This window comes from Ictalurus furcatus, chromosome 10 (assembly GCF_023375685.1).
Source record: "Ictalurus furcatus strain D&B chromosome 10, Billie_1.0, whole genome shotgun sequence".
Lineage (NCBI taxonomy): Eukaryota > Metazoa > Chordata > Actinopteri > Siluriformes > Ictaluridae > Ictalurus > Ictalurus furcatus.
Window position 1 is genome coordinate 3,732,771 of NC_071264.1, and position 13,344 is coordinate 3,746,114.

A 13,344-nucleotide genomic window follows, 5' to 3' on the forward strand; every position below is an offset into this window, starting at 1 on the left:
AGACAATACTTTAGTTACAAAATTTTGTAGTCTGTCTAGAACAGGCCTATTCAGCTGGTGGCAAAGGTTAATTTTTTTTTATTCATTTCCCCGAATAAAAAGCACCATATTGGAGTTTCCTCCAATAGGAAAGCCGATCTTGCGCTCCCTACATGCTCTCATACTCTCACCCTCACCTATGTGCTCTTGTGGACAAAATGTCACTGTCTACATAAAAAAAAGCGAAAAGTCGACACTGAGAACCACCAGTTCAAAAGTGAGTGGACTGAAAAATACATTTTTAGACATAACGTGGCGCAGTCAATTTGTCAACTCTGCACTGAGTCGGTCGTGGTGGCAAAAGAGTACATCCTGAGAAGACACTGCCTCACTCACCACACCAGCTTTAATGCAAATTTTCTCAAAGGTTTGGATGCCCCTGGTGCAAAGTTCAAAGCCTAACTGTTAGCTATGAACAGAGAGGGGCCATCATGGTCCGCTCATGTTCCGATAAAGAGAAGGCCACAGTATCCCCCCTCTGGGTTGCCTGGATTCTTGGGAAAAAGAAAAACAATTACAGATTTAGAGACTGTCAAAAAACGTATGCTACTGTAGCTGTTCTAGAGGAGGTGGTAGAAGATGAAAAGGTAGAGCAAAATATAATGTCATCTATTTGGAAATGACCTAGGTCTGACTACAGCTATGAGAAGATTAGACGCTCTCGCAAATGATGTATTTAACACTCTTTCGGACAAATTAAAAAAAGGTGGAGGTAATGTAACTAGCTGTGGATGAGTCTACCGATGGCAATGACACAGCAGAGCTATGACTCTACGTGAGATTTTTTTTTGAGGGTAAGTGCTTTTCTGAAGACGTGCTGGATCTAATTCCGCTGGAGGGACAAACAACCGGTGCAATAATTTTTGAGAAGATACTTTCATTTTTCAATGACAATGGACTAGATTTGCAAAGAGTCAGTACATTTGTCACAGATGGAGCCCCTTCCATTGCAGGCCGGTAGAGCGGGTTGTCCACTAATCGTAGGGTTGGCGGTTCGATTCCTGGCTCACATGACTCCACATACTGAAGTGTCCTTGGGCAAGACACTTGCATGGCAGCTCTGCTAATGATGTGTGAGTCTGTCTGTGTGTGTGAATTGGTGAATGAGACACAGTGTAAAGCGCTTTGGAACCACTAAGGTTAAAAAACACTATATAAGTGCAGACCATTTACCAACGGTTTGTGAACTCAGGAGATCAGGAGATCGTGCCTGCAATCACAAGAAGTTGCTAGTTTTTAGTACAAGGGAGAGGTGTGTTTTGAGTGACATTTCCCAGCACTTAAATGTACTTAATCTGCAGTTACAAGGAAAAGACAAAATAGTCTGTGACATTGTTGATTAACTGAATGGATTTACAGCAAACCTGAAGTTATTTTCTATCAACTCCCACAAAAATGCTACATTTCCCAAAACTGCGAAACTTAATCGACAACTTGACATCAATGCAGATTAACCTAGAAATGACAGCATTCAGTCATAAACTGATCGCGAACTTTGCTGCGAGGTTTGATAACTTCCATAAAGCAGGATTGATGCTGTTTGCCAAGGATCCTTTTATTGTTGATGCTAGGGGATGGTTTGCAGCCAAAGCCAAACAGGTACTCATGTCACTGGATGAAGCCCCCCCCCAGTTTTGGATTAAACTTAAATATGTCCAATTTCCAAACACCAGACGGTTAGCTATTTTTCTGCTTACTATGTTTGGTACAACCTATACATGTAAGTTCAATTCAATTAAATTTTATTTGTATAGCGCGTTTAACAATGGACACTGTCTCAAAGCAGCTTTACAGAAACATATAAACACATGGTATAAATTAAAATAAAGTTACTAATAGATAAAACCACTTGCTTAAGTAATTTAGATATTTTGTGGCAAACAATTAATGATGTGAAAGAGAAATGAAATGACTAAAATGCTGCATGAGAAAGAAATAGTTTAAAAATGCTCTGGAAAAAACAAGAATGGTTATGGGAAAATGGTAAATTTATATTTTATTACACACTGCAATTTATTTTATTACACGCTGGGACGAATTAAATGTTTAAAAAGAGAATTTTTTAAACAGGTGTTTTTTTTTTCAGGCTTTATAGGGTTAAAAACAAAAGCACTATTTCCCAGGTCTTTATACACTGTAGCATGATAATCCTGTGTTTTATCCAGGGTTTCCTCATTACCAGGCAGCGTCTCCAGATGAGCAGGCTCTGGTGTGTGCAGCTCGAGAGCTGGGCTTGGTGTTCCTGTCTCGCACACGCGATTCCCTCATGGTGAGCGAGCTGGGAATCACACGTCAGTACCAATTGCTGGCCCTGCTGGAGTTCACCAGCAAGAGGAGGCGCATGTCAGTGCTGGGTGAGTTATTAATTTTATGTCCCTGGAGTTTGTTAGACATTATTGGAAGTTTGACTGTGACCAGATTCTGTGGTCAGATGAGACAAAATTGCCTCCAAAAACACTGTAGCCCACCACAGCTCAGACCAGGATAAAGTGGTTATTGAAGTTATTGAAGAATTTCACTCAATATAAAATTTAAATGATATACTCTATTTATGTCCATGATTTGTGTCCACAAGTCCATGATTTGTGTGTGCTGCATGCCCTAGCACAAAACTGACTTGCTAGTCCTATAGATCTTCTAAACAATGCTAGCAACCATTGGCACACAGTCACATTTCATGTCGGTCCCTTTTAACTGAATATTACCCAATGACTGTGAGATTTGTGTTAATAGAGGTCCAGCAAATAACAGCGTAGAAAATTGTTCTAATTTTGTAGAAAACATTTTACAAGGGTTGCTGTGCATGCATAAACCTAGTCACCAGTCACCACTATTCGTGTGAGGATACCTGCTTCTTCTGATTTTCTGTGACACCATATCCTACCCTAACCCCATAGCACAAAGGGCATACAAAAATAAATATAATAATGAATAATTTCGTAGGATTCTAAATGCTACACACAATCACTGTCCACTTTATTAGGAAAACCTGTACACCTGCACATTCATTCAGATATCTAATCAGCCAGCAAGACGATGTAAAAAATAATGCGGATACTGGATAATCTCTGTGATTTTAATCGTGGCATGGATGTTGGTAACAGAAGGGCTGGTTTGAGTATTTCAGAAACTGCTGATCTCCATGAGTTTTCAGAGCAGTCTCTAGAGTTTATGAATGGTGCGAAAAACAAAAAACATCGCGCGAGCGACAGTTCTGTGGGTGGAAACGCCTTGTTGATAAGAGAGGTCAGAGGAAAACAGGTCAGATTGGTTCAAGCTGCCAGGAAGGATATAGTAACTCATATAATACATGGTTTACAACCATGGTGAGCAGAAAAGAATCTCAGCATGTACAAAAAAATCTAACCTTGTGGTGGATGGGTTACAACAGCAGAAGACCACATTGGGTGTGTGATACACATGTAGGTGTAACATTTAGCCTGTAAATGTTTCTCATGTAGTAACCGAGGTACAATAAAAGGCAGAACTGGCTATTCAACTGGCTTTCTCCATCAAGATAATTACTGCTTATGTGTAGTTTGGTGATGCTCTAATAGAACATGAAGTCTAACGTTGACTACATCATCCAAAGAACTGTTTGATCTGTTAGAAATTTGCAGCGTATCCAGGTCCTGAATTGTGGATTTGAGAAATCCCATAACAAGATTTTTATGATTAAAGAGGTGACCATTTATATACACTCACTGAGCACTTTATTAGGAACACCCGTACACCTGGTGTAATGGTGTGGGGAATGTTTTGTTGGCACATTCTGGGCCCGTTAATACCAATTAATCGTTGCTTCAATGCCACAGCCTATTTGAATATTATTGCTGACCATGTGCATCCCTTCATTGTCACAATTTACCCACCTTCTAATGGCTACAGTACTTCCAGTAAAATATTGATAATGTGCCAGGCCAGAAAGCAAAAGTTGTCTCAAACTGGATTCATTATCATGACAATGAGTTCAATGTTCTTCAGTGGCCTTCACAGTCACCAGATCTGAATCCACTAGAGCACCTCTGGGATGTTGTAGATTTGTAGCCTGAAAGTGCACCTTAAAAATCATGAACCAGAATCTCAAAGGAATGTTTCCAACATCTTGCGGAATGAAGAATTACCTAGTTTTGGTATAGTGTTCCTAATAAAGTGCTCGATGACTGTATGTCAGGACATCAGAGAGTTTGAGTGTGACAGAAGAGATGGGCCAGGGTCTGGGCCAGTAGCCTTCTTGATGTTTTGTTACTTGAATAGCCTTCTCACCAGGTCTAGTGTGGTGTGATTGAAATCACCCATTAAAAGTTTCACTAGAAGGGCCTAGAAAAGCCTCAAACTAAAATACAGAGAAACTGACAGAAGTGTATATGTGTGTGTGTGTGTGTGTGTGTGTGTGTGTGTGTGCGTGTAGTGAGAACATCAGAGGGAGCAATAAAACTCTACTGCAAAGGTGCGGATGCTGTGGTTCTAGAGCGTTTACAAAAAAGCAATATGCATGAAGATAGCACAAAGCAAGCACTTGAGGTTAGTGCTGATGGGCCATTCACTGTTTACTTACAAATTTTCAATCTTTTGAACTTTTTTGACCATGTAATACATATTTTTGAACTTCTGTAGTTGCATTCAGTTTGTATGTTTCTTTACCATGACCTTGTTGAAGATGACGTGAAAATAATGAATGGTTATTTAGACTTTGTTTGTGCTGGCAGGTTTTTGCTCAGAGCTGTCTACGGACATTTTGTGTAGCTGTGCGCTCTGTATGTGAGGCTCAGTGGGTGGAGTGGAGTCATGCTCTCCGGCAGGTTGCCATTGCAACCACTTGCCAAGAGAATATGCTGGAGGAGCTACATGACCGAATGGAAAGAGAACTGACGGTATGTTAACACACAGTTTTACCAAATGTCACACTTGAATTGTACGTTTTTTTAATTTTTTTTACAAGTCAGTTGTCACCATTACTATTTGCAAATCAGTCATCACCATAGTCCGGGCCAAATCAAAGTCATGGTCTGGCATTTAATTAGATTTTTTTTCAGTTCAAAAATTTTTTTCAGTTTTTTTCTATGCCAATATTGAAAATTTTTAAGGTTAAGGTACGTCTAAAATTAGAACAATGGAGTCATCTAAAAGGCATCCAATTTATTACAGTAGGTTGAAAATTTTTCAGGCCACTTCAAAGCTCTTCTTTCTCTTCTCTTCTGTCACTATCCTGTGCAAACAGACTGAGCCATAGAGAGTTCAGAAAGTGTGTTACTCCTTGCTCTCGTTTTATTACAGAGGGGGATGGACACATTTTTTGTGTGAAGCGAGAAGGGGCGTGGAACCTCAGGACTCTGGTCCTGGGGGTCCCGTATGGATCTGGAGGGGGAAACCAAGACGAGCACTCCAGGGCATCTGTGTACTGAACTACCTGGATGACTGTTTAATTCTAGCACGATCCAGGGAACTGGCGATTCAACATCAAGATGTTGTTCTTGCCCACATGAAGAGCTTGGGGCTCAGGTTGAACCTCAGAAAAGAATGGTCCTCTAGTGCAGAGGACAACCTCTCTAGAGGTTATAAGGATTCTACTGTGATGAGGGCGTATCTATCCCCAACATGCGTAGGGTCAATCCTATCAACAATGAGCACGATAAAGCTGGATCTCAGCATCCCCTCCAGTCTCTACGAGAGCCTGTTGGGCCTTATGGCAGCAGCCAATGTCATACCATTGGGCCTATTGCACAGGAGACCGTATCAGTGGTGGCTGTAAAGTTGGGGGTTTTGTCCGAGGACGAAACCTCTGAGAGTAATCAGTGTGACGTGGCGATGTCTACGTGCTCTGAGAATTTGAAAGTGTCCCCCGTTTCTAGCCTAGGGTCACACTCTAGGGGTGTCTCCTTATCACAAGATGGTAGTGACAAACACCTCCCCCACGGGCTGGGGTGCGGTCTTAGACAGCTTTCCAGCTCACGGTCTCTGGAGCGGCCCTCATCTGGAGTGGCATATAAATTCCCTGTAAATGCGGGCCGTGTTTCTTGCACTGAAATTCTTTCTACCTCAGTTGAGAGGTCACCATGTGTTAGTTGTGACAGTCAACACAGCGATGGTCTCATATATCAACCACCAGGGAGGATTATGTTCGCATCCCCTATTCAGGAAGGCGCAACTAATTCTTCAACTAATTCTTCCCTTCAGAGAGAATGTTTTGTACATTCCAGTCAACTGGAATGTGAGGGCAGACATACTGTTGAGGCAGGGGCTGAGACCCAGGGATTGATGGCTACATACACAAGTGGTGGAGTCCATATGGCAGAGGTTCGGCCAAGTGGAAGTGGATGTCTTTGTCTCTGAGGAGACAACACACTGCCCGCTGTGGTTTGCCCTCACTTCTCCTGCACCAAAGAAAAAAGGCCAAGACTGGATGCCATGGTACACACGTGGCCGAGGTCACATCTGTACACCTTTACCCCATTTGCTCAGCTCCCACAGGCTCTAGTGACAGTTCGCCAAGCCCGAGCTACATCTGCTGCTAGTAGCACCTGATTGGCCAGCTAAACTATGGTTCTTGGAGATAATATCTTTGCTGGATGGCATTCCCTGAGAGATTCCTGTTCAAGCCAGATGGTTGATTTATCACCCGTGGCCAGAACTACTGTATGGAAACTGTGAGTCTGGCCCCTGAGGGGCACCAGCTCATAGATTCCAGTCTCTCTACCAATGTTTTAGAGACCATATTAAATGCTAGAGCACCATCCCCGAGAAAACTGTATGCATTCAAGTGGCAACTTTTTTATCGTGGTGTGAGAAATGTCAGTGAGACCCAGTAAACTGTGCAATAGCAACAGTACTGGAGTTCTTACAGGAACATTTCTCAGCAGAGTTGGCTCCTCCTACAATTAGGGTCTATGTGGCTGCCATTTCTTACACCAGAATGAGGAAGATTGCACCTACTGTGTCCAGCTCTTTGTACTTACGTCCACTGCTCCGGACAGTGGCGTAAGTTGGCGCAGTTGCTGGTCTGCTTGGCAGTGACAGTAGAGTTGATGCTGTGTCAAAGCAGTACATCTCTATTTGGATAGTGGAAGCAATCTCTATTGCTTAGGAGGCATGCGGTCTCGCTACACCTTTGGGCATAGGGGCTCATTCCACTAGGGGGGTCGCTTCCTCAAAGGCTTTATCTAATGAGTACAATTACAGGATGTGTGTGCTGTGGCGGGGTGGTCTACACTGCACACATTCATTCGGTATTACAATTTGGGCACGGACCCTCAGGCCCAGACTTTTTTGGACAGGCCATACCCTCAGTATGATGGATTGGGTATACTCGTTCACACAGCACGAAGCTCATGCAGTCTTGAGTTCCCTTTCAAAGGGAATGTCCAGGTTACGCATGTAAACCTGTTCCCTGAGATGTTGTATAGCTTTGTCATTTGGTATGCCCGCAAATATGCCAGACAAAGAGAAGCTGATGACATGGTTTAGAGGTGCTGTTTTGTAGTCACGCATTGTGCAAAATGCCACGTCACCTGACCACAGCAGGCATATAAACAGGCATGATTTTACACAGACTTCAAATACATGCGCATGAGGGCGCTTCCCACAGTGTGAAGCTCACGGAATGTCTTGTTCCCTTCTCAGGGAACTGGGTTACATGCATAATCCAGACATTTTCTTGTGTCGCTTGTTTTGCTTTGTTTATGTGGTTTTCCTGTGGGTTCTCTAGGCTTCCTCTCATTGTCCAAAAGCATGCAGGTAGGCAAACTGACTTAGCTAAACTTTAAAAGGTTTAAAATAAAAATTATATTTGTTATTTGTCCTATCTGAGAGAGAATTAAATTTTCTGTATCTGTATTTCACATTTGAATATTGATATTTGTATTCATGTACTTTTGTGAGAATAAGAAGTAAAGAACCCTAAAACACTTGTGTTTTAAATGAAGTAGGGTATTTACAAAAGGGCTTTTAGGAAGCCTAATTTATAATTGTAAAAAAAAATTTAAACCCTTTTTTCGGTTTCAAAATTTTTGGACATTTTTAAATTTTTTTTTCTCCAATTCACAGCCTAATTTTACTGACATTTCTGCTAGTTATTAATATTCATAATAACTATTGTTATTAACATTGCTTGATAATGAAGTTCCCAACCAAAATAGAAACATTTGCACATTTATGCATGATTATAAACCATGCAGAAATTTGGCCATTTACTATTTAACTTTTCCTATGATGCATGCACTAAGCCAACTATTTTCTGCCCGACATTGCTAAAGCAATTCGCTAAGGGTCTTAAGCTGATCTGCTATATTTTCATCTGCTATTATTATAAAAATAAACACAGAGAAAAAATATAGACAAAGAAAAAAGACAACACACTGCAAATTTCACATCTAATTGCATAAATCCCAAAGTAAGATCAATATACTGTCAGGTCCATTAGTATGTGGACAATGTCACAATTTTCATAATTTTGCCTCTGTACACAATGGATTTGAAATGAAGCAATCAAGATGTGATTGTGAAAGTGTAGAGTTTCAGCTTTAATTCAAGGGGTTAAACAAAATTAGTGAATTATCTGTTAAGGAATTATCGCCATTTTTACACAGTCCCTCCATTTTCACAGGCTCAAAAGTTTTAATACTTGGATGCAAATGCATTGCAGTCAATGACTGCCTGACGTCTGGAACCCATGGACTAAATGCGGAGTTTCCTCCCTTGAGATGCTTTGTCAGGTCTTTCAGTTGCTGCTTGCTTGTCGGTCTTTCTGCCTTCAGTTTTGTCTTCAGTAAGTGAAAATCATGCTCAGTGGGGTTGAGGTAAGGTGACTGGCTCATTTACAACATTTAAGAACATTCCTTTTCTTTGCCTTATAAGCACTTGGTTTGCTTTCTTGGTATGTTTTGGGTCATCTGTACCGTGAAGTGCTGTCTTATCAATTTTTCAGCATTTGACTGAATCTGAACAGGAAAGTATAGCTTTATACACTTCAGAATTCACCCTGATACTTCTATCAGCAGTCACATCATCAATAAACACCAGTGACCCAGTTCCATTGGCAGCCATATATACCCATGCCATATCACTTTCTCCACCATGTTTGTCAAATGATGTCGTATGCTTTGGATCATGAGGCCTTCTCCATACTCCTCTCTTCCCATCATTCTGGTACAAGTTATTCTTGATTTCATCTATCGAAGGAATCTTGTCCCAAAACTAGGCAGGCTCTTGTAAATGTTTTCTAGCAAAGTCTAATCTGGCCTTTCTGTTTTTGAGTGTTACCAGTGGTTTGCATCTTGAGGTATTTACATTCATAAAGGCATCTCTTGATTGTAGACTTTGACATTGATATTACTAACTCCTTGAGAGTGTTCTTAACTTGGCTAAATGTTGTGAAGGAGCTTTTCCTCAACAAGGAAAGAATTTTGCGATTATCCACTTAGTTGTCTTCTGTGGTCTTCCAGTCCTTTTGGTGTTGCTGAGCATGCTAGCGCATTGCTTCTTTTTAAGAATGTACCAAATTGTTTATATGGCCACGCCTAAAGGTTCTGCTGTCTCTCTGATAGATCTATTTTGTATTTTCAGCCTAATGATGGTCTCCTTCATTTGCAGCAACACCTCTTTGGACCGCATATGGAGAATTCCCATGAACAACTGCCAAATTCAACACTTTTTATCTCCTAATTTTGTCATGAAATCCAGAGGACATAGACCGCACCTGGCCATGGAACTGCTTATCATTTAATTACTTGTGAGCCTGGGAAAATGGAGGGACTATGTAAAAAATGGCTGTAATGGTCCTAAATGGTCCTAAATGGTCAATGCAATATATTTGTTAATATACCTGAAATAAACCTGAAGGTCTACACTCTCTCACATCTTGCTTGCTTCATTTCGAATCCATTGTGGTGGCATAAGAGGCAAAATTACACAAATTGTGTCGCTGTCCAAATACTTATGGAAAAGATTGCAAGTGAACAGAAGCAGACTGATGAGATGATACACCTCTGGGACTACTCCAGGGAAAAAAAAAAAAAAAAAAGAACTTTAAAATTACAAGTAACTTCACAATACTATTGCCACGTCAAAAGCCAGATAATCAGTGACTTCTGGATATTACTGAACTTCAAAGGCAGAAAACACCCCTCCACACTCTCTAAACAAACAAACTTCTATCATATGTACGTGGCTCAGCAACAAAAGAAATACAAAAGAAGAGAGGAAAACAGTGGCCTGAAGGCAGCTAGGCCTAAAAACATTGTTTAAAAAAAGGAAGACTCCTCAAATCACCTTCATGGTTAAATAACAGCACATACCTAATCAATACACTGTTGCAGTCAATGTGAAGCAATGGCAGGACAGCGAAGTTGGCCGCAAAATACATCCAAACACAATATCTGTCACAAGTATATCACATTCTCAGGGTGGATGCAATATGCCAACATGGCTTCATGCCAGTCAACCAATCTACAAAAATTATGTCATTCACTACTATTTGCCATAAAAGGAATGAATGAGAACATGCTACCTAGCAGTAAGCAAGGCTGCCTGTATCTAATTCACCCACCAGGACAAACACTCAGTCCTTTTATAGTGCAAACGTCTGCAAACTGCAAACTATGGTGCAAACTTCTTTCTACAACACATGCCAAACAATTCTGCTCATGCTTTGTTTTACCAAAAACAGAAATCTAGTTCATCCCGGTTTGGGAATTTTTATCTCCCCCACCACACATACCATACTAGTCCCAACCTGTTAAAAAAATACTCTAAAGACTTAATGAAGAAATGCAAGAGCTGGTGAATTAATTTCAAGCTGAAATAGTGATTTAATATATTTCAAGCTATTTAAAAAAAGCTTTCTTTGTAGAGGTACTAGCAGCTTGCAATGATCCCATCAGGTGACAACACTGAATCGATTTTATTTTGCTTACATGTATTTTATTTTTAAAGATCCTTGGGGTGGCAGCTATTGAAGACCGTCTACAAGAAGGTGTCCCAGAGACCATTGTCAGCCTCCGGCAGGCAGGGGTGAAAGTGTGGATGCTGACCGGAGATAAGACTGGTACTGTGATTTCTACAAAGGTTCCTAATCACAGTACTTGAACTTTAAGCTTGTTTATTAACATCAGTTCATGTTGCTAATTATATGTGCTTAGCTTGGTGTCAATACATAAAAGGGTTCCTGAGATATGTCCTCACTTCATTATTAAATTTGTGTGCATTATGGGCAAATTGTCCTGCAGGTTGTTCTCACAATATGATGTCTCAGAATTTGCTATAATCCAAATTTTGAAGGACAAGATGCGGAAAAATATTTTTGTTTTAAGGTTTGTTAAAACTCAAAATGGCTGACTTACTGCTTGGCACATCGCAAATTCCTAACAAAACAAGAAACATGGTTGCGTCCGACTATCCCTACTACCCTACTACATAGTAGCCGAAAAGCAGTACACCACAGGAGTTGTATGTCCAAATTCTCACTATTCTTGGAACAGTAGGCAAGAAATACCTGGCTGACCTACTGCTTCTGCCGAGATTCTGCAGTATAGAACCATTGGACAGTGTGGATACTGCGGTATCCCATAAGGCAATGGAACTGATGCATAAGATGTATGTCTGGATTGTATTCATGCTTACCACTTATACTGATCAGTACGTACTATATCAACAGTAGGTACTGAATTGAATGCAGTAGGTGCTGTCGCAGTACGCGATTTCAGACACAGCCCATGATTTGATGAAATGTTTCTGTAGGTGTGACCTGTTAATGTGAGCCACAAGGTGCCAAATGAGCCAGAGGGTGGAGCTGAAGTGTTATAGAAATGTGACGTGACATGAGATTGGGACTGATTAACAAAAAGAGAAAATAAACATGGACGTGATACACAAACTTTTAAATCAGCAATTTCTATACTTATATAGTAATGTACTGAGTGCGGCTCCATGATCTCCATGCTCAGGTCATTTTTATGATTTCTACATGCGCAAAGTTTGCTTACTTTTTCCATCGCTGTATTTATGACCAATTACTCAAAGAGTTTTACACAAAAAGCTTACAAGGTGCTGGGCTTTGGGTTGCCATAGACTCCCAGTGGATCCTTCACATATTTCTGCTTCACTGTCACAGCTCACTGTCAAACATACATTTCACCATTCACACTAACAAACAGCTCAGAGTTACAGCAAGTTACACTGTAAGACATGCGACTAACAGAGAGTGACTCATTTCTCTATCTCCAAATGAACAGAAACAGCTGTGAATGTGGGTTATGCCTGCAAGTTGATTGATCCAGATACAAAACTGTTTCAAGGCGAGGAGCTCAGGTAAGGTGTATGGATGCATCCACACACAGACATTTGTATATACAAACACTTTTTTAATTGACTACCGTAATGCACCAGTGTAGTCATGAATATCTAAATATGTCTCTTTTATTATTATTATTTTTATTTTTTATTTTTAGAGAGATTCTTCAGTCTCCATGTCAAGAATTGTGTTTCAATAAAAATAAAGTGTCTCATGTTTGGAGCACACACAAAATGTCTCAATGGAGAAAATCTGCCGTTGTTGTTGATGGATTTGAACTTGTGAGTATCATGTATACGTCAATCTTTACTGAGCATTTTGTCAAGTAATGTCAGAAGAAACAGAGCCACTTCACAAACACTGTTCTAAGGTAACAAGGAATATGCTGCACATTTTCTGACAGTCCCATTTATCCCAGTATTCATCTTAACTTTTCTAATAAATACGAGGCAGCTTGTTTTCCAGTGTGGACACAGCAAAAAAAAAAGTTTATAAAAATTAAAGGAGGTGGAACTTCAAAGCTTATTGGAAAATTGTATGTTACTCTATAGATGACTATGGAATCAATTGTTTGTCCAAAGTATTCCATTCAAGTTCCATAGTTTGTAAATGTCTGATTACAGTATTACATCATATCCACCCCAAAACTCATTCTGTTTGTTTTTTATAGGAAAATCTGATCAAGACACCTGAGTTGGGTGCCAGGTTTGTGTATTTGTGCAACCAGTGCCAGTCAGTGCTGTGTTGTCGTGTGACCCCAGGGCAGAAGGCTGAAATTGTAGAGTTGGTAAAGAAGTTTGCTTCATCCATCACAATGGCAATAGGAGATGGTGCCAACGATGTGAATATGATTAAGAGTAAGCAGTAGAGAAAGACTAAATTGAGAGTATCAACAGAAAAAGACAAGATTTTTCAAAATAGATATTGCAGATATGTTAATCCAATATTATCATAAACTACATAGTGTTCAGATCTTAAAAAGTGACTACAACTCTCTCTCTTTCCCACATATCAACATA

General features: G+C 40.3%; 2 protein-coding genes across 2 annotated transcripts in view; both read left to right on the forward strand.

Annotated features, from left to right (window-relative positions):
- LOC128613883 (phospholipid-transporting ATPase IC-like) overlaps positions 1–13,344 on the forward strand; it is a 34,650-nt gene that overhangs the window by 18,557 nt on the left and 2,749 nt on the right. The window contains exons 12-16 of the mRNA XM_053635037.1: positions 2,205–2,393; positions 4,786–4,913; positions 10,969–11,080; positions 11,514–11,593; positions 12,996–13,182. Coding sequence (XP_053491012.1) covers positions 2,205–2,393; positions 4,786–4,913; positions 10,969–11,080; positions 11,514–11,593; positions 12,996–13,182 — 696 coding nt within the window. The remainder of the gene's footprint in view (positions 1–2,204; positions 2,394–4,785; positions 4,914–10,968; positions 11,081–11,513; positions 11,594–12,995; positions 13,183–13,344) is intronic.
- Positions 4,479–13,068, forward strand: LOC128613516 (phospholipid-transporting ATPase VD). Its single transcript, XM_053634363.1, has 4 exons — positions 4,479–4,913; positions 10,969–11,080; positions 12,267–12,342; positions 12,483–13,068. Exons 1-4 carry the CDS (start codon positions 4,872–4,874, stop codon positions 12,652–12,654), a joined length of 402 nt encoding a protein of 133 aa, XP_053490338.1. The 5' UTR covers positions 4,479–4,871; the 3' UTR covers positions 12,655–13,068.

What these genes read in the sequence shown, in the direction of transcription:
- LOC128613516 (XM_053634363.1), top strand. Translation starts at nt 4,872, where the DNA reads ATGCTGGAGGAGCTACATGACCGAATGGAAAGAGAACTGACG. An exon ending in GAATGGAAAGAGAACTGACG is followed by an intron (nt 4,914 to 10,968) that starts GTATGTTAACAC and finishes TTATTTTTAAAG; the next exon opens with ATCCTTGGGGTGGCAGCTAT. An exon ending in TTTCAAGGCGAGGAGCTCAG is followed by an intron (nt 12,343 to 12,482) that starts GTAAGGTGTATG and finishes TTTTATTTTTAG; the next exon opens with AGAGATTCTTCAGTCTCCAT.